At 51.9% G+C, this 20,525-nt stretch overlaps 2 protein-coding genes across 8 annotated transcripts in view; one reads left to right on the forward strand and one right to left on the reverse strand.

Moving 5' to 3' along the window:
• CSTF1 (cleavage stimulation factor subunit 1) lies at positions 1-10,624 on the reverse strand. Of its 3 annotated transcripts, none has more exons than XM_051832670.2 (6): positions 10,404-10,624; positions 7,984-8,181; positions 5,498-5,775; positions 5,162-5,359; positions 3,987-4,377; positions 1-780 (listed from the first exon to the last, which is right to left on the reverse strand). In XM_051832670.2, the coding sequence occupies exons 2-6, from the start codon at positions 8,150-8,152 to the stop codon at positions 521-523; spliced, it is 1,296 nt and encodes a 431-aa protein (XP_051688630.1). In that variant the 5' UTR covers positions 8,153-8,181; positions 10,404-10,624; the 3' UTR covers positions 1-520. The 3 variants fall into 3 exon arrangements, with proteins under 3 accessions (XP_051688630.1, XP_051688628.1, XP_051688629.1); XM_051832668.2 differs by lacking the exon at positions 10,404-10,624 and adding an exon at positions 9,733-10,090; XM_051832669.2 differs by lacking the exon at positions 10,404-10,624 and adding an exon at positions 9,908-10,079.
• The window catches only part of AURKA (aurora kinase A), a 21,497-nt gene continuing 10,220 nt past the window's right edge, over positions 9,249-20,525 (forward strand). Inside the window, exons 1-6 of one of the 5 annotated variants that reach the window (XM_008274148.4) lie at positions 9,249-9,449; positions 13,116-13,162; positions 14,111-14,384; positions 17,381-17,435; positions 18,358-18,549; positions 19,661-19,799. In XM_008274148.4, coding sequence (XP_008272370.2) covers positions 13,121-13,162; positions 14,111-14,384; positions 17,381-17,435; positions 18,358-18,549; positions 19,661-19,799 — 702 coding nt within the window. In that variant the 5' untranslated portion in view covers positions 9,249-9,449; positions 13,116-13,120. The other 4 variants (XM_008274147.4, XM_070051659.1, XM_070051658.1 and 1 more) reach the window with 4 other exon arrangements.

The raw sequence follows: 20,525 nt of genomic DNA on the forward strand, positions 1-20,525 counted from the left end.
TGCAGGTCCGAGCTTTATTAGAATGATGTCACTTCCGGATAGAATCAAGGGATTCTCAAAACTGGTTTCAGTGCGGCAGTGCCGCAGATCCTCACAGCTAAATGCCTACGCACCTGCCAAACGTATCTGCAAACACAGAGAGGAGCAGCACAGGCGGGAAGGCTGACCAAAGGAAAATTCTCGATGACAGACTCCCTTGTGATCTAGAAAGCACTTTAATTCTCTATCCTTCAAATGATCGAGATATTCAAAAGAAACAGCAAGTCCTGTATGTACAAAGCCGATGAAAATCACACTGTAATAATCAGTGAATGTAGAACTGCACGGATCTGTTTCCAGCTTTTTCCACCATGATTATACATCAAGGTAAAAAAAGATTCTCTTGTACAAATCCAAGGATGTCGACAGAGGTGGCAGCACACTGCCAGAGATGGTACAATGCCTTACTACTGGAGCTGGAAACAGGACACGGGGAGGGAGGGCGGAGTCCTTGGGGAAAGAACCCTCCGCGCCACAGCGCTCAGTCAGTGGTCGACCTCCTGTACCAAAAGCGCGCTCTGAAGTCGTCGCTGCACGTCATGAAGCCGGGGTTGGTGGGCGAGTGCACAATGCAGCGCACGATGTTGTTGTGCCCCAAGGAGAGCAGGTTTCTCCGCTCGGCTGTCCTCGAGTCCCAGCAGCAGAGACTGATCGTCCTTTCGTCCGGCAGCAGCACGTAGTCCTCGGTGTGGTTGAACACGGCCTGAGTCCGGTGCACCTGCCGGCCACTCAACCCCGCACCTGCCGCAGAAACAAGAGGTTATAGGCCTGCGGACAGAGGGTCAGCTTTTTAAATTCACCTCTCACCCGCACAAGGCTTTGTTCTTAATCCTTGCACTGTAAAACCACTGAAGTGATCGCCTCTTGGGCGCCCCCCTGAGGCAACATTGTTAATGGTCTGATGTACTTCTGGGCATAAAGCACAATTTTTTTTCCTAAGATTTATTTATTTATTTGAAATTCAAGAGTTACACGGAGGCAGAGAGAGAGAGGTCTTCCATCCGCTGGTTCACTCCCCAGATGGCCGCAGCAGCCAGAGCTGCGCTGACCTGACGCCTGGAGCCTATTCTGGATCTCCCACGCAGGTAAAGCACAATTTGTAAAATACAAAACTAGGAGGCCAGCGCTGTGGCACAGTGAGTTCCCAGCTTCGCATATCTGATTGCCAGTTCAGTCCCGGCTGCAGGACTTCCAATCCAGCTTCCTGCTAATGTACCTTGGATGGAGTTCTAGGTTCCTGGCTTCTGCTTGGCCCAGACCTGACTACTGCAGCCATGGGGCATGAACCAGTGGATGGAAGACCTATCACTCTGCAAATATTTTAAAAAAAGTATGAAACTGATGGCACATTTTTTTTTCTATTATACTTTAAAACAGCTTTATGCCAGGCACATTTTAAAAAAAAGAGTATACATGGGGCCAGCATTGTGGACCCATGGATGGAAATCTTTGATTCTGCTTTTCAAATAAATAAATTAATCTTTGGCCAGCGCCGCAGCTCAATAGGTTAATCCTCCACCTAGCAGCACTGGCACACAGGGTTCTAGTCCCGGTTGCCCCTCTTCCAGGCCAGCTCTCTGCTGTGGCCCGGGAAGGCAGTGGAGGATGGCCCAAGTGCTTGGGCCCTGCACCCCGTGGGAGACCAGGAGAAGCACCTGGCTCCTGCTTTCGGATCAGCGTGGTGCGCCGGCCACAGCACGCCAGCCGTGGCGGCCATTGGAGGGTGAACCAACGGCAAAAGGAAGACCTTTCTCTCTGTCTCTCTCTATCCACTCTGTCAATAAATAAATAAATAAATAAATGAATCTTTAAAAAAATATTTGAAAAGTAGAGTGTTTAGGGGTGGAGGGAGAGAGATAAGAGCTAGATCTTCCATCCCATGGCTCACTCCCCAAATGGCTGCCATCAACCAGGGCTGGGCCAGGCCGAAGCCAGGAGCCATGAACTCAGCCCAGGTCTCCCTCCCACGTAAGTGGTAGGGTCCCAAGCATTTAGGCTATCTTCTGCTGCCTTCCCAGGTATGTCAGCAATCAGATACACTGTTTCATGTCCTTTGTTAGGTGTCAAGCACCCATGTGCAAAAGCACCATTACTTATTTAATAGGTCTTTTACCGCTAGACACACAGTTCATATCAGTTTTAAGTGAGCTTGAAACATCCTTTGTGCAGATAGCCTTACTTCCTCAGGGTTAAACTCGACAAACAGAATCAGAAACAAAAGTGTAAGAACATCTGCTTTCTACAAGATTGATGTTTTTATGATTACTAATAAGATACATATTTCACGTTTAAAGAACTATATAAAACGGGGCGATAACCTTTCAAGTAGCTAGGGCCATCTGGATCCTCGCAGGCCATCCTGCTCGAAATCTCAGGTCCCGCCTGTGGTGCCTTGGCAGGGCCAGAGCAATGGATTTCCTGGGCCTCATACAATCTGCGGGCCATATACCCCACACCCGATATGAAAAACAAACGCTACGCAGTAACGTCACTACCCAGAGGGCAGCTGTCAGTACTCTGGGGGGTATCCTTTCCAGATGGTTCTGCGTGGTACTCACTCGTGAACTGCCCGAGTCAGAGCACGTCACGTGCTATCTTCATTCTCGGGTGTGCAGTGCAGAGCTACAGAGGGTGAAAGTGCAAGCTCTGTGGTAAGATGTGAATTCAACACTTGTGATGGGAGCTGGGCAGGCCTGTTAACACCCCTACCCTTTACTTTTCTCACCTGTTCAGTGGGGAAAACTATCGTCACCCATGGAGTTGCTGGGAGGACTGAAATGAAGCAAGGCACAAGCTCTTGGGGAAGGCGCTGTGGCGCAGCGGGTTAATGCCGTGGCCTGAAGCACTGGCATCCCATATGGGTGCTGTTTTGGGACCTGGCTGCTCCAATCCAGCTCTTTGCTGTGGCCTGGGATAGCAGTGGAGGATGGCCCAAGTTCTTGGGCCCCTGCACCTGTGTGGGAGACCCAGAAGAAACTCCTGGCTCCTGGCTTTGGGTTGGCACAGCTCCAGCCGCTGTGGCCAATTGGGGAGTGAACCAGCGGATGGAAGACCTCCCTCTCTCTCTCTCTCTCTGCCTCTCCTCTCTCCATGTAACTCTGACTTTCAAATAAATAAATAAATCTTAAAAAAACACACACACACACACACACACAAATGCACAAGCTCTGCAGTCTCAGGTATCAATCTGTGGTCAGGGTCATTCATAAAGGCCAAGGGCCACCCACAGACATGTAACAGGTACCTGTACTCAAGGAGCCGGTGCTGTGGCGCAGTGGGTTAACGCCCTGGCCTGAAGCGCCCGCATCCCATATGGGCGCTGGTTCTAGTCCTGGCAAAGCAGTGGAAGATGACCCAAGTCCTTGGGTCCCTGCACCCACATGGGAGACCCAGAAGAAGCTCCTGGCTCCTGGCTTCAGATTGGCGCAGCTCTGGCTGTTGCGGCCAATTGGGGAGTGAACCATCGGATGGAAGCCCCCTCTGTCTCTCCTCTCCGACTTTCAAATAAATAAATAAATCTTTACAAGAGTCAGCCAAGATCTTCCCTCCCAGCCCTTCTTACACAATTACTGAGAGCCACCAACAGATGTTTTTTCCTGGATTGCTCTCAAGTATCTGTGGGAAACACGCAGGCTGCCGTCTACACACAGACCACACAGTTCCTAAACACTACGTGTGTGGAATCTAGACCTCCTCTAAGCTGTGCTGCACTAAGAGCAAAGTCAAGAAACAGCAGTTCCTATTCCCGGCACTGCCTCTTACGTAACTGCAGACTTGGCTGTGCACTGTGGCTTCCAGGTCCTGGTCTCCTCGTGTCTATAGTAGGGTCACACCTGCCGTGCTCTATGAAGCTGTACTGTGTTGCTCTACTGTGAGCACCTCACAGAAGCTTCAGGAAACTGCAAACCACCACTGAAAACGTTAAATGATATCAACGTCTCACATACCCGTGTATCTGACCAGCGTTCGTCCTGTTGATATTTCCCAAAGTTTAGCAACAGAGTCTTTTCCACTTGAGAGGATGTATTTAGAATTTTTGGAAAAAATGGCAGAGCAAACTTCAGCCCCATCATGTGCCTTCTCGAAAGTCGTGATGCACCGGTTAGAGACTCCATCCCACAGCTTGATGCAGCCGTCCTTGCTGCCAGTCACATACATGTTGGCACTCGGATTGTAATTGACAGAGCATATGGCGTCGGTGTGCTGGTCCTGAGGATTGCAGGACACAAAGCACTGGAAGGTGTTGATGTCATACAGGCGGAGGGTGGGGTGCTGAGTGCCGACGAGGATGAAGTCTCCGGAAGGGTGGAAAGAGATGGAGCGCAACATCTCCGCTTCCTGTCAGGACAGAGACATCAACGTGAGCGGCTCAGGCCTCAACGACCACACCCGCAGGAAATGTGGAGAACTGCGGCGGACGCAAAGAATCCATAAAGCAACTGTCAGATGCTACAAGGCATCAGAAGGAATACACGCACTTTCTGGAATATATGAAAGCACCGTTTGAACAACAGATTTCCACAACTAACTATTCATTGCTCAGAGAGTCCAAAAGCTACAGACGCGGGCTTTATTCTCTGTAAGTGAACACCAGGTGAACTCAGAGCATATTTATTATGACACATTCATACACGGTTACTGAATGAAGATAAACTTAATTTGTATGTAAGAACAGCATCTTCAATTTGCTCTAGAACTGTAAACACTGACTGAAAAATTAAGTTTAATTACTGAAAGATGGAGGCCACTACTAAAGTAGCAGTTTTAGTATTTCTGCAATGCACAAAGTCACATTTCCAGTAAGCACTTGATAGTTTCAATGGAATGCTTTTCTGATCCCTGTCAGTCACAATTCTCTGAGGGCGGCTGTTGTTTTTACCGAGTGACAAGGACTCCAGCCTCTGTCGCATGACTGTGGCCTGCAGCAGTACTGACCGCCAGAGGAAGCAAGCACACAACAGCACGTGGGCTAGCACCACGTGCCAACTGGCAGGCGTCCTGGTTGCTGCAGCCTTGCTTTGTGGGATAACCACCGAGAACATGTTTAAAGAGTGATTAGTCAGAAAACAGCTCAGTGTACTTGAGAAGAAACGTAAAAAGCTCCTTGCTAAACATTCCCAACCTGAATATATTTGAAGGCCCTTTTTGCAGATGGTTTGGAATAATCGAATAATTTCAGAGTATAATCCCTCGAGCCAGAGGCCAGGATCTGTTCTGTTGGGTGGAAAGCGAGACATGTGACTTCATCCACATGGTCGTAGAGAGTTCGAATCACGGGGTGGTTTTCCATATTCTGTTGTGCAGTCTCATTCATCATGACCTAGACCGATAAGAGGAGATGTTGAAGGTACAGAACCCGCATGAATCCCATCAGACACAACAAAGGTGCCTACACCGCACGCTTGTTCTCCAAGAAGGAACAATGGCAGCAACCGTCAGTGCGCTCCTCGCTCCTTACCTCTATCGGCATGGCACTTTTGGCCAACATCCTTTCGGTGTCAAGTATCTTTATGGAGGCATCGGCAGAGCCCGTGGCGATCAACTGCCCATCTCTACTATAGGTAGCCACGCGGCACGGTCCCTTATGAGATGTGACATAGCACGTTTCATACTCGGAAGCCTCTGGGGACATGGTCTGGACATCTGCATCAAATTCCAGGTCGATCCCTGTGCCAGGGGCAACTGTGTCTGATCGGCCGATCGCATACTGAACGGCGGTATCATCATTTTCCATTCCTGAGAGAAACCAAAATAGGGCATGAAGAAAAAAATGTGTATCTTTTTGTTAAAAGCCAAGACAAAGTTCTGGATCAAAACTGAAAAGACATTTGCCAACGTCATCTTACTGTTCCTTGGAGTTGCATGAACACCTAACGCTGTACAGTACTATGCACACATCCATCCTACCCAGAGCTCACAACACCGAGAGGCAACATGGGTTTGGGGAGAGTTAGGCTTCAACAGACAAAGTCATTTCCTAGGTTTGTACCTCAAAAATTTGATACTTTCACTACAGTTACAAAAAGTCAAAAACAAAGGAATATTCTGGGGTTCAAGTATCCATTTCCTCTCCACTCCAAGTTTAGTATTTGGAGGCTGAGGTCTGTTAGCAGCAGCTCTGAAGCTCAATAAATCATCGACAGGGTCAACACTAACGCCAGTGAAATGCTGAAGGAATGTGGTATTCGAATAAAGTGCACTTTCTCAAGGACGTTATTTGATATTTATTAAGATTAAGCATCCTCATTGACAGTCCAGAAACAGAGTCCTTGCTGACTGGACACACACATCTAAAGCAGTTAAAAGGGATTCTTCAGTTTTCAATGAAAGATAGGCAACAAGAACACACTCATAGGTTCTAGATGAATTCTTCTGTTCTTTCCAGAAAAATGGGATTTTGCTACTAAGCCATTCCCCAAACAATAAGGAAAGATAGTTTTTCAAAAAGCCAGCAAAAATCAAAAATGGCAATCTAGGTATCAAGCAAAACTTATCACCCAACACACTGCTGTTGCAACACAGCGAAGCCGAGCCTAATCACCGTAGTGCTTTAGAGAACTTTAAGAACTCAGGACCTTACCAGTGTACTACAGCGCTGTAGACAAGTTCAGAAACCAGATAACTGAGGCCAGTGCTGGGGTGCAGCTGGTTAAAGCCCCGGCCTGAAGTGCCGGCATCCCACATGGGTGCCAGTTCTAGTCCCAACTGCTGCTCTTCTGACCCAGCTCTCTGCTATGGCCTGGGAAAGCAGTAGAAGACGACCCAAGTCCCCGGGCCCCTGGACTCCCGTGGGAGACCCAGACGAAGCTCCAGGCTCTTGGCTTCAGATCAGCCCAGCTCTGGCCGCTGTGGCCATTCAGGAAGTGAATCAGTGGATGGAAGACCTCTCTCTCTAACTCTGTATTTCAAAAAAATAAAAATAAACCTCAAAAAAAAAAAAAAAAAAAAGACAGCTTGTTCTGCCTGGGAATATGTTAGGCCTTCCACCATCTCCACAGAGCAAATAAGACCATGTGCTGCTGGAATCAGTGCTAAAATTGACAACGCCATGTTTTAAATTTAAAAATACCTTCACATCTCACATAAACAATGCAACTACTGGTACAGGAGAAATCAGGACCATAGATGAACAAGATAAAAGATGACTTTGAAGTTTACCATCCAGAGATAATTACCAATATCGTGGTATGAATTCTAGACCTTTCCCCGTCCACAGTTAATTTTTTCTAAACAAAAATAGACCCATTCTGTGTAACATGCTGTGATTAATTTGCTCACTTAATCATACATAACAAAAATCTGTCCAGGCTAATAAACATTCATCTACAGCATTATTATGTTACACTAGTTAGTTTTATGGGTTATTTAAAAGTATATAGCTAATTCGGAGTGTTGGGCCAGCTGGTTCATTTATTTTATTTCCTCAGGACAAAGTGTCACAATTGGCACGGCTAAGTCAGAGCGTATAAACATGCATGGTAATCCCACGTTTTACCGAGTGCTGGGATGTACCTGAACAAGACAAAGTTCTGATCCTGAGAAAACTTGCAGTGTTTCTGGGGGCTGGGAACAGGGAATGGGGAGGCGAGAGGCCGTGGGAAACCACCCATACAACAAGGGAAATTTCAGACGACGATGCTGCTGGGAAGGACATGTGATTGTGTGGTCATCGGGGAAGGATGGGCAGACCGCGAGATTACTTTACGAGGGATGAAGAGGACTCTAAGCTGACAGCTGAGCTCAGTCTTGAAGGAAGTCACCAGTCACAGCAGAAGCTCCCGATAAAGCACATGGAGCCCAGGCTGGAACCCCCTGAACACCCGGTAATGTGGAATTCGATTCCTCCAGTACTCAGCACCCAACACACAGGGAACAGCCCTCACGGCTTCCGCCTCGTGGAAGCACCCAACCCTGCTCGGGGCTGCCTCTGGATTCCCGAGCTACCTAGTTTGATGAGATGCAGGAGCTGCTCGGAGGGCGCACAGACCGACTGCGGCTTGATCTCGTTGATGAGGCCGTTGGCGATGCTGATGTAGCCGTCATAGAGCAGCTGGCTGATGATGAGCTTGTACAGCTGCTGGCGGTCCTTCAGGCCCACTTTGGTTCTGTACATCCTGGGGGTGAGGACAGCGTCCCTGCCAGCTGCAAGAAAACAGGTGGACGGTGACGCACCGCTCAGTCAGCCGCCACGCAGGGTCTCCCTCAGGCTGTAAATCCCTGCTCTGCGGCTGCAGAATCTCGGGTCAGGGCCATCACTCCCCTGAGCCAGCTTCCGCAGGTGGTAACTAAGAGAAGACGGCATAAGCTGCATGGCAAGCACTGGGTACAGCCCCGGCACCCAGGAATCGCTCACGCCGGCCACCACGTGCAGTGGGACCCCTCACCGGTTCTCCTCTGCACGGGTACCCCAGAGTCTTCCATTTCTCTGGTCAACACTGACCCGTGCTTGCAACAGGCAAGACAACTGCTCTTCTGTCCAATGTCTAGGTTAGTTTCCATCAGCTGAGCCGCGTTTGCCCGTGTCTGTTACCTTCAGTCTTAACACCTGCTTTAGGGCACGTGCGCTTGTGACTAATTGTGTGATTTAAAGGTGAGCTACTTACTAAGCCTTTCCGAGAAGAGATACAGCAAAGACAACTATAAAAATAGAAACGATATAAAGATCCAGACTGATTCACGAGTACCCAAGTTTCCTTCAATGTTAGTTAAATGTAGAACTAGATGATGGCCCCTGGTTTATACAAACAAGAACGCTAGCTGGTGGACTTCCCCAGATAATCTGACGAATCAGTGTCTAGGGCTAGGACTGGACCTAACGGCTAGGACGCCCCAGGGCATCCGATGTCCGAGTGCGGGTCGAGTCCCGGGGCTGCTGCCGCCAGCTTCCTGCGGGCCTGTGCCACCCACACACAGAATTCTCCGAGGCTGGCCCTGGCCTGGCTTAGCCAAGCTGCTGTGGGCTTCTGGGGAGTGAATCAGCAGGTAGGAAGTAAATTAAATACGAATATCTGTACGCATACGCATGTCTGGGCAGACACGGGAAGGCTGCAGGTGTCTGTAACTGTAATGAAAATAAGAGCGACTTCAGAGCCCGAGTTCTAACTACCGGTGGGCCCTACAGCACCAGTGCTTCCTGATGCGCGGGTTAACTGTCGGATACGGGGCGGGCACTCTGTAAAGGCCCACGCCCGTGCAGGCGACGCCGGGACCCAACGGAGCCGACGCAGCGGGCTCACAGGGGTCGGGACGCCCGCTCCAGTGCAAGGGTGGCCGAGCAACTCCCCCGGGACGCGACCACCACCCTGTCCCGTCTCCACGCTTGCAGGCGCGCATCGTGCCGGGTAGGAAGGGCATAAAGGAACAAAAAGGCGAAAGGGTCGGTCAAGCCGCCGCACCGGCCCAGTTTGCAGGTGAGGACACTGAGGCACGAGGGCAGAAGAACCCGACCCGCCACGGTGTCAGAGGGGCCAGGTGGCGCAGAGGCGACCTCGAGCTGGGGTCGGGCTGGGAGCGAGGCCCTGGGGAAGGGGAAAGGGTGTGCAGGCCCACCCCGCAACTCGGGGCGCCAGCTCGGGGCGCCCGCCACCTCGCTCACTCTCGACCTTCCCGCCTCGCCCCGGCCCTTCGGGTGGTCCACTAAAGGGCCCAGACGACCACCCCAGCCACTCCTGCCGTATCCCCGGACCCCCATACCCGCAGATCCGGCTCTCTCGCTCTCCCGCTCTCTCCGAGAAAAATGGAGGCGCGAATCCTGCCCAATCGATCGCTCCGGGCGCACGTTTGCTGCGCACGCGCGAAGGGCGCCACGCCGAGCGCTGCGTTATCGATGGGTCCCAATCTCCCTTGTGCTTCTCGCCATCTTACTTACTGGCACGTTCGAGCGCTTCCTTCGCCAATTCCGACTTTATCTCCTATGGGACATTCCTGACTCCAAGGGGCTGTAGTCTCATGGGCAAATGCCTGATCCCAGAGAGCAGCGCGGGGGTTAGAACGGGCACTGGCCGGACGGGCCGTTGGCTCCCCCACTTCCGGGGTCTCACGGGGCAAGTGCGCCTGCGCGCCGTCTGCGCCGCCGTGCTTGTTGTGAGCCAATCACAAAGTGACTCGCTGTAGCTCAGGCCAATCAGCTTTCGGGTTGGAGGGTTTAACTCCTATTTAAAATGAAAAACCTTTGAATCCTAACGGCTGAGCGCTGGGAAGGACACCGCGCCTCTGCGTCGGAGGCGAGGGTCAGCCGGTGGGTAGACCGTGGGGGGCAGCTCTGCGAGTGGGAGCCGGGACGAGGGGCGCCGGCTGGGGCGGGCGGGATCGGGCAGAGCCGCGGCGGCGCATTCCCTCGGCGCCGGGCGCCCGGGGAGACGCACCTGAGGGGCGTCCGGCGTGAGTCCTGGGGGTTTGGGGTTCACGCCGCAGTGGTGGTGGTGGTGAGGTAGGGGCGGCGGAGGAAGTGACAGAGCCGTGCGCGCGTGTGGCTCCCGGCGGGGACAGCAGCCGGGGGAGCCTGTGCGGGCCGGAGCCGGCAGCAGCGGTATCGGGACCGTGTGAGGTCCTCGTTACCCGCACGGCCGCGCCCCTCGGGGGACAGACAGGGGCCGGTGCGTGTCGGCCGACCGGCCGGCGGTGTCCAGCGCGGCGTGCGGTTTACGCGTCCCGGTCCGTTTCTAACGGACGTCCGGGGAGGCCCGCGGAGCTGCCGCGTAACTCCTCCCGGTTTGCTGAATTGAAAGCTTGCCGGCGGCACACGGGGTCCCCGGCCCGTGCCCTCCGTCCCCGCGCACCGCCGCAGGTCGGGGGAGGGGAAGTAGGAGCCCCCTGTAGGATGAGGGGGTCGCGGGGTCGGCCCGAATGGGCCCTCGAGGGGCTCCTGGCCTCGCGGGTGCTGGATCTGCAGACGCTGCCTTGCAGGCGTCTCTCCGCAGGGTGCTGGATTCGTAGCCCGCTGCGTTCTGCTTGTCCTTCGTCTGCCTGAGCGAGAGCCCGGAGTAAGCGGGAGCAAAGGCCTGTAGGTGTTTCCGGAAGAATTGAGGTCTGCGTGGGCCGGGTACGAGGGCTGTGACCTGGACTTGTTCTGGACGGTGCAGCAAAGCATTGCAACGTGTCTGCAGCCCTGAGTGCCTAACGCACGCTTGCGTTTCCTTGTCGTTACTCTTACTAACCCCGTTTCATGTGAGGGCAGACCCGTCTGCATTGTGGAGCTGATATTGGGGGGCTGGGGAGCGCTGTCTGGTTGCATTCCAGAATTCTGATAAGAGGTGTGCTGACTCCCAGTGCGGGCTCACCGAACGTTGTAAACGATACTTGTTGTTGGTTCCCTTCGTCAGGGGGTTGAGTTACTCTCAGCACTGGCGCGTGTGCAAACGTGCTAGACGTGGTTCCGGTTCTGGGACAGCGATAGAGGACCAAGTGGAGCCAAGCCCTGCTCTCTCGGAACTTCCGCCTCCACCTGCCTGGCCTGGGAGGGGGACAGTAAGCAGATGTGCGTCTGTGTCAGGCGTCAGTGCAGTGGGGAGGTGGTCCCTGAAGGGAGCGTTTCCGCAAAGACCTGAGTGAGGTGTGAATGAGCTGCACTTGGGCAGAGGGAACAGGAAGTGCGAAGGCCCTGCGGAGGGAAGCAAGGGGCCGTGTGCAGGCAGGAGAGGCGCTGGGTCAGGGGCGGCCGCCTATCTGCAGGTAGGGGTACGAATTGTTTTTTCTTTCGAGTTGGGAGTGTGGGGGGCAGGGGGCTTCTGAACCCGGGGCCACACAGCTGTTTGTTAGTGAGCTCACTAGCCGCGGTGATGAGGAGGAGGGAGCCGGGCAAGGCTGAAGTGGGCGACCTTCGGGGCCGCCTGTGGGTGGAGCAGATGGCAGTAGAGGTGGTGAGCAGTGCCTGATTTTTTTTTTTTTTGGAAGGTAGAGTCAACAGAATCTGAACGGATGGGACACGTTTGAGAAGGGGAACCACATCGTGATACGCTGAGGCTTTTGGCCTGAGCAGCAGCAGGATGGGTTCACTGTCAGCTTGGGGAAAGTGTGAGAACGGATTTAGGGTGGCAGGTGAGGGGTTTGGGACTTCAGTTTGGGACATTAAAATTGTTGCATAGAAAGTAGGAAATCTAGAGCCTGCAGTGGAGGGGACAGGTCTGGGCGGGAGGTGGACATTGGGTGTTCCATGTCGGAGGGTATTGAAAGCCCAGAGATTGGATGAACTTGCCTGGTGAGTGAGTGTCCGTAGACACGGTCTGCACTTGAGCTCAGGGTGCGTTCGTGAGTAGTGAAGGGAAAGCCCATGGAGAGAGGAGGCTCTGTTAGAGACGTTAGTGCTGGGGTACCTGGCACATGTGTCTGTGGGTTCCTAAGTAGGTAGTTGATATCCGGGTTCAGTAGTCCAAGGAGAGGTTAAGGCAGATGATGCATTTTGGGTTAAATTAATGGAGATTTTAGAGGTTTTAGAACTAATGGGTGAGAGTCCCTAGGAAGGGTGTGGATGAGAAGTGGAGGGCCAAGGACTCATTCCTGGGTCAAGCCAGACTCTCAGATTGAAAACAGCGAGGCCGGTCTGGCAGTGAGGGCTGAGATGGAACCCCCGGCAGGTGGGCGATGAGCCTGGCCCCTAGTGAGAAAAGGGCGTTGTCGAGTGCTGCCGCGGACTTGGGGGGCTGAGCGTTGGCTTTGGCATCCGTAGGGGTCAGCCAGGAGTCTGACGCGGTGGTGCGGATGAAGCCCAGGGGGAGTGGCTGGGACAGTGTGGTGGTCTTCTGGGGCTTTCTGGTAAAGGACTTTAAGGTGACCCGTCCGAGACGAGATGCTGGAGCAGCCGGCAAGGTGAGTGTCCACGGTGGAGTGTGAGTGCCACAGGCCTTGGGCTGCGGTGGATGAGGGGAGAGGTTGGCCTTTCGGGAAAAGCCACAAGCTGTGCATCACTCGCATCGTGGGGAAGGACACTCCTGCCTCATAGTTGTGTTTGCACAAAGAAAAGTGTAAAATGCTGTGTGCTGCGGAAGCCTTTTCATCAGGAGCTGTAACCCTGCCTAGAATAATAACAATGCTTTGAAAATACACGGCTTTGTTTAACGGTTTTTCCCCCCTCTTTCTAGGCATCATGGAAAGATCCAAAGAAAACTGCATTTCAGGGCCTATTAAGGTAAACAGAAAAATCTAATTGCGATCAGCTCATAGACTCATGGGGCTCAGGCTCCTGGAGTTCTTCCCACCTTTGCTTTGGATTGTAACTTTACTGGACTTGACTGATGCCTGTGGTGTTGTGGCCACCATGCCTACTGCAGGAGTAGCTGGTGTTGTATTTGGAAGCCTGACGCCCTCTCTTTGTAAGCACTCACACCAGTGAGCTGGCGGTGGGTTTGGGGCTTTTCCTTCTTTCCTTCCCCCCCATTATGATGGGCTCCTGGCTGGAGAAAATCTCACCCACCCCACCCCATCATTTTAATTAGATCAGCTCAGGGTTTTAGAGCTGGGTAAACCACTGGACCCTACAGTACACTGCTTACAGGCATGTCAATAATACGTTTTAATAAAACTTCCTGCAGGGGGCATTTGCTTCCTCTTTGTCAGTGTTCTTTTTGCTTGAGTCTGTTTTGTAAGTACTTGAAAAATGAGATATTGGCCAATAATAGTAATAAGCTTATTGTGGAAAATCTAGCACATACCAAAATTTGGATTATCTTCTAAAACTTAACGATAACCACTGTTGGACATTTTGATGATTTCAGTCTTTTTTCCAAACACACGTGTGGAAGAAATGTCAGTGGAATTGGGATTTGAGTGTAAAGTGTTCGTACTGTGGCCCTTGCCGAGTAACCATGAAGGCGTGTGTCCCAAGACTCTGCGCTTTCTCAGTGCTCAGTGTTCATGGTGACTTGTGCAGTGAGGCGTGGGGGCGGGCAGGAGGTGTCACTCAGACACCTTGGCGCTGTATGCCAACTGCCCTCCGGAAGTGTTTCTCAAGGTAGGCTGTCCCTTCTGTCTGTTGTCAGTGGCGGCATCTTGTTCTACTAGAACGCACACTTGCGGTCTCAAAGCACTCGCCTCTCATTCATGACGACCATGAAGTTTATTTTCTCTCCCTTCCTAGGCTGCAGCTCTCCTCGGTGATGGCCCAAAACGCGTTCCAGTGACTCAGCGTTTTCCTTCTCAGAATCCGGTGTCTGCGTGTAGTGGCCAGGCCGAGCGGGTCTTGTGTCCTTCGAATTCCTCCCAGCGGGTCCCTTCGCAGGCACAGAAGCTCCTCCCTGCTGAGAAGCCTGTGCAGAAGCTGAAGCAGGCACAGGCGGCCAGTGTGCCTCGACCTGTCTCCAAGCCACCAAATAACACCCCGAAGAGTGAGCAGCCCCCACCGTCAGCACCCGGTAAGCTCCCTTGTAGAGACTGGCTGTTCTTTCCAGTTGCTGCTCGGAGAGCACATGATTGGCCATGTACAGCTTTACACCATTGTCCACTGAGGGTGGGAAGAACCTGAGAAGGGACAGTGCCCACTGGGCTGGCCAGTGCTGAAGCACTGCCGGGTTCCCATCTGCGCAGAGGAACTGGGCAGCCAGGGACACAGCGCCAATCCCATGTCCTGTCCTTTGCTTGTGTGGGGTTTGTGGTGTCAGGAGCTTGTGGCAGGCGCAGAACTGAGGAGCTGCAGAGCTCCAGTGCATGGGGAGGGTCTGGAGAAGTGGGGGCACTGAGGCAGCTCCGGGAGAGGGCACCAGGGCACCGCTGGCTTGGGAAGGACTGGGGCGTCATCTTGGCGCGTTGGGAAGGTGCTAAAGGTCTTTTGAGCAGGGAAGGGACAAGTTCACCTTTTAGAAAGCTCGTTCTGTGTGTGGTGAACGACTCGGAGAGTAGAGGGCTGGATCCAGGGCTGCTCCGTAGGAAGAAGGCCGAGGTTGGAGATGCCAGTGACCTGGCCCGGGGGGAGCAGGGTGGATGTTCATAGTGGCTGCTTCCTTCATCCACCTGTCTCATCCAGTCCTCCTCACCACCCCGAAGGTAGCCAGAGTTGGTAACTCCGTTGCACAGAGGAAGCTGAGACTCAGAGCAGTTAACTTGTCCAAGAACAGCCAGGGTGGAGAGGCACAGACTTGATGGAGGAGGTGATAAATGGGACCTGAGAGATGAGGAAAGCGGATATGGGGGTCGTGGTATAGGGAAGAAAGAGAACTTGCCCTTCACCCTTTAAAGCTTTGAAAATTGAGTCTATAAGTAAACTGACAGTACACAGATTAACAGAAAATAATCATTTTAATTATGTGCATGTGCACAGGAGTCACAAAAATATGAGGCCCAAAGAAGGGCCGGATGGTACCAGGTTAAGTCAGCAGCTGCAAGGCCAGCATCCCATGTGACTGCTGCCACACTGCCGATCGAGCTCCCTGCTCATGCAACTGGAAAGCGGTGGGAGATGGTCCAAGTGCTTGGGCCCCTTCCACCCATGTGGGAGACACAGATGGAGTTCTAGGACCTGGCTTCAGCCTGGCCCAACCCCGGCCATTGTGGTCATTTAGGGAATAAACCAGCAGATAGAAAATCTTCGTCTCACCCCCTCCCTTGGTATAAAGCTTCCTTTCAAATAAATAATATATAAGAAAAAGGGTGCCGGCATTGCGGCTCACTAGCTAATCCTCTGCCTGCAGCTCCGGCACACCGGGCTCTAGGCCCGGTCGGAGCGCTGGATTCTGTCCTGGTTGCTCCTCTTCCAGTCCAGCTCTCTGCTGTGGCCCGGGAATGCAGAGGAGGATGGCCCAGGTCCTTGGGCCCTGCACCCCATGGGAGACCAGGATAAGCACCTGGCTCCTGGCTTCGGATCAGTGCGGTGCGCCGGCTGCAGTGTGGGCCACAGCAGAGAGCTGGCCTGGAAGAGGGGCAACTGGGACAGAATCCAGCGCTCCGACCGGGACTAGAACCCAGTGTGCCGGCGCCGCAAGGCGGAGGATTAGCCTAGTGAGCTGCGGCGCCGACTGCTCCACTTCTGATCCAGCTCTCTGTTAATGCACCTCTGAAAGCAGAGGAAGATAGTCCCAAGTGCTTGGGCCCCTGCACCCCTGTGGGAGGCCAGGAAGAAGATGCCTGGCTTCGGCTCTGCCCAGTTCTGGCCATTGGAGCCATCTGGGGAGTGAACCAGCAGATGGAAGATCTCTCTCTTTCTCTAACTCTGCCTTTCAACTAATTTTTTTTTCCTTAAAAAAAAAACAAAAACAAAAACGGCTGTCTTGCTGCGTGGGTATAAAGTTCTCCCGCGGCAGCCTGAGATTGCTTTTAGAAATGGGCATTCCAGGCCAGCACCGCGGCTCACTAGGCTAATCTTCTGCCTGTGGCGCTGGCACACCGGGTTCTACTCCCGGTCGGGGCACCAGATTCTGTCCCGGTTGCCCCTCTTCCAGTCCAGCTCTCTGCTGTGGCCCAGGAATGCAGTGGAGGATGGCCCAAGTGCTTGGGCCCTGTACCTGCATGGGAGACCAGGAGAAGCTCCTGGCTTCGGATCAGCACCGGCCGCAATGGCCATTGAGGGGTGAACCAACGGCAAAGGAAGACCTTTCTCTCTCTCTCTCACTGTCCACTCTGCTTGTCAAAAAAAAATAAAATAAAATAAAATAAATAAAAAAATAAAAAAGAAATGGGCATTTCTTTGAGAACAGGACAGCCCTTCTGGCTGCTCCCAGCTCCGCTGTCTCCTGAAGTAACCAGCTTAAATCACGCCAAAGAAGTCTACACTGGGTGGCACCTTCTCGTTTCTTGCAGTTACATTTGGGGCTGTGTGTCCTGTGCCGTAATAGTGGTTGTAACTGAGTCGGTGAACCATGCATGGAAATAACAGAAACCGGCTTGGACCTGCGGTCTAATACCTGAGCCGAGCGTGCTGACTGTGGTCAGGGCCCCAAGTGTCTGGGATGGGCAAGTGGAGATGTGCCGTGGGATGTCCTGTGGCTGAGGAGGCAGTTGCTCCAGTCCTCTGTCGCACAACTGGTTTATTGGGCATTTGCTGAGTGGGTGCCTTGGTGCTTCTGCTCTGTTACCTGTTCTGGGGCACTTGCTGTAGTCTGTACGTGGCTGGCTCACTCCGTGAGGGAAGTTGACAGGTGGTAGCTTGTCGGGCTGGAAGTGGCTTCAGAGAGGGTCTGTGGGGTCTTGGGTGTGTTGCCCCTTTCCTCTGGAACCCTGTGGACTTCATGTGGGAGTCAGGTAAGGGTGTAGCAGTCTTCTTGCTGTGAGAAAACTAAAAGCCCAGATTATTCCTTCTTGGCATACTGCTTATATTTTAGTTAACATTTTCACAGCCATTCTTTGATTCATTTGTATCCATGACTTTCTGATTGTATGTAGTTATTCTAAAAACAGGTTTCAAACTTATTCCATATAGGAAATAATCCTGAAAAGGAACTGACATCAAACCAGAAAAATGAAGAATCTAAAAAGTAAGCTTTTTTGTTTACAAAGCTCTGTGTTCATTTACTAGAGTGCATCGTTTCATTTTAAATTTAGTTAATTTTCTAGATTCCCAATCTTTAAAAAAAGAATGAATTTTAATTGATATTTAGGGACTGAGATGTTTCTCTTAAGTTGCTTTTCAAATTTAGAAAAAAACTTGGATGAATCTGTTAGAGTAACGGTGCTGTCTGCTTCTAGAAGGAAGTGGCTAATACCCAGGGTTTATGTGTGCCTCCATGCTTTAATTCCATTCCTATGCAGTGTGCAGGCCTTAAACTGTGTCCTGTAGCAGTCTGTACAGATTCTGACAGCGTAAGTAAGATTGTACTTGCTCTTTAGCAGAGGTTGGCGCGAGCGTCTTTCCCAGGTGTTCCCAGTAGACAGCCTGCGTTCTCTGAACTGTCTGGACTCTACAATGAGGGGAGAAGCCAGACTTTCTTGCATTGAGCTCCCTGGGAAGCTTTGGAACCTCGGTTCTGTGGCTGTCCTGCCCCATCTGTCCTGTGGAGTCCAGCCTGCTTTTGTTCATGGCAGTGGGTCCATGTCTGCTCCGAATGGTTCTGCACACACGGTGTCAGCCTCTCAGGGTGGCAGCTGGCGCTCCACAGAGGGCCGGGAAGCCTTCTTCCCTCGCCAGTTACCCTGTTACGTGGTCTTTGTGTTGTTAGGTCTGTACTGCTGTGCATAGGACAGCCTGGAGCATTTCCCAATGTAAAATCCAAATTCTTGCCTTGTCACTGATTCAGTGATGGCGGCTGAGGATGCCACGTTTAATGTTTGTGACTCAATAATGGTTATTGGCTTGGTTTTTGCTGAGGGTGCATGTTGGGTGCAGTTCTGAGTATAAAATTGTAGAATGTGTCTAAAGGTTGGTTTTCCACATTTTAAAATGTTGAATTTCCTTTCTAGAAGGCAGTGGACTTTGGAAGATTTTGACATTGGTCGTCCACTGGGTAAAGGAAAGTTTGGTAATGTTTATTTGGCAAGAGAGAAACAAAGCAAGTTTATCCTGGCCCTCAAAGTGTTATTTAAAGCTCAGCTGGAGAAAGCAGGCGTGGAGCATCAGCTCCGAAGGGAAGTGGAAATCCAGTCCCACCTGCGGTGAGTGCATGAGATCGGGCTGCCGGCCTGTCAGCTTGAGAGGGCCAAGCGTGTAGGCCACAAAGACTGAGTCCTGGTGTCGTTTTTCACAGATGCGGTAGACGTACATGCAGCAGTGCTGAACATCTCCTGAGGGCTTAGTGCTCTCAGTGAGGTCAAATATGTGTGCAAACGTTTGGGGACAGATAATTAAGGGGGATGGCACTTTTTATTCTAGGTTAAGCACAGGTTGCAAACTGGCAGCCTGCAGATGACATGGGTCAGTGGGGTGGGAGTGTGTGTGTATTGTTTTTGCTTTTATTGCATTTTAAGTATGAATCAGATGCTAATATTTAAAATCCGGCCACATCAGGCCAATACCTTCTGCTGCCAGCACTGGCTAGGGGCAAGCATGTCTGCTGTTTGGGATGGGCTGTGCGCCCCCGGGTCCACACTGAGCCTGGCCAGCCTGTTTAGTGCACCTCTGGCCATTGTGTGCATGGTGCCACACCACTGTGGGATGCCATGTCTTTTTGATATGCAGAAATTGGTATTCCACGGAGCTTCCCTTAGGAGTAAAAATGCCTACAAGAAAGAAGGAATGGTCTCTCTTTTTTAAGATATATTTACTTATTTGAAAGTCAGAGTTACACAGAGAAGGATAGGCAGAGAGAGAGAGGTCTTGTATCCAATGGCTCACTCCCCAGTTGGCCGCAATGGCTGGAGCTGTGCCGATCCGAAGCCAGGAGTCAGGAGCTTCTTCTGGGTCTCCCACGTGGGTGCAGGGGCCCAGGGACTTGGGCCATCTTTTACTGCTTTCCCAGGCCATAGCAGAGAGCTGGATGGGAAGTGGAGCAGTCGGGACTAGAACCGGCGCCCATATGGGATGCTGGCGCTTCAGGCCAGGGTGTTTAACCCACTGCGCCACAGTGCCAGCCCCGAAGGGATGGTCTCAATTAAACCTGAGGTCCATCAGTGTCACAAAGTGCGTGTCAAGCAGTATGCAGATGCTTCTTGGACAGGGTTTGCAGTTCGTAGTTTCCGGGCCCACGTGAAATGCTCATTTTGATACTGATTGCGGAGTTTGTGTCTGCTCTGAGGCCACATGTTAGCGTCTTCATCTGTGTTGCAGGCATCCTAATATTCTCAGACTCTATGGCTACTTCCATGATGCCACCCGAGTGTACCTGATCCTGGAGTATGCACCGCTTGGAACCGTCTACAGAGAGCTTCAGAAACTTTCCAAGTTTGATGAGCAGAGAACTGCTACCGTGAGTTTTCATTTGTTGTCCAAACATTCCATTCCCTTTCTGTCTGCTCTCCACAGTAATGGACCTTTTGTTACAGTAGAGTGGGCTTTATCTTCATGGAGAGATAGCTTAATAGAACCAGATATTTCAAATGGAATAGTCAAAATAGTTTGTACCTTATGGACAGATAAAATCAAGAACCAGGTAAAATGTGTGACTTGTTTCTTTCCAGTTTTTCTGTGGAAATGTATAAAGAGAATGGTGCTGTTTTTGTTGTTTTAAGAATAGTTTCTGGCTGGTGCCGCGGCTCACTAGGCTAATCCTCCGCCTTGTGGCACCGGCACACTGGGTCCTAGTCCCGGTCGGGGCGCCGGATTCTGTCCTGGTTGCCCCTCTTCCAGGCCAGCTCTCTGCTGTGGCCAGGGAGTGCAGTGGAGGATGGCCCAAGTGCTTGGGCCCTGCACCCCATGGGAGATCAGGATAAGTATCTGGCTCCTGCCATCAGATCAGCGCGGTGTGCCGGGCTGCAGTGCCGTGGCCATTGGAGGGTGAACCAAAGGCAAAGGAAGACCTTTCTCTCTCTCACTGTCCACTCTGCCTGTCACAAAAAAAAAAAAAATAAAAAATAAATAGTTTCTGATTTACAGAAATTGGGAAAACAGTGCAGAGTCCATAGACCTTGCATTGATTTCTGTTATCAATGTCTTGCATTAGTATATTTGTCACAGCTAATGAACCAACAGGCAC

Source organism: Oryctolagus cuniculus, chromosome 11, assembly GCF_964237555.1.
Source record: "Oryctolagus cuniculus chromosome 11, mOryCun1.1, whole genome shotgun sequence".
NCBI lineage: Eukaryota > Metazoa > Chordata > Mammalia > Lagomorpha > Leporidae > Oryctolagus > Oryctolagus cuniculus.

What these genes read in the sequence shown, in the direction of transcription:
- CSTF1 (XM_051832670.2), bottom strand. Translation starts at nt 8,152, where the DNA reads ATGTACAGAACCAAAGTGGGCCTGAAGGACCGCCAGCAGCTGTACAAG. An exon ending in AAAGTGCCATGCCGATAGAG is followed by an intron (nt 5,360 to 5,497) that starts GTAAGGAGCGAG and finishes TTATCGGTCTAG; the next exon opens with GTCATGATGAATGAGACTGC. An exon ending in GGGCCTTCAAATATATTCAG is followed by an intron (nt 4,378 to 5,161) that starts GTTGGGAATGTT and finishes CTGTCCTGACAG; the next exon opens with GAAGCGGAGATGTTGCGCTC.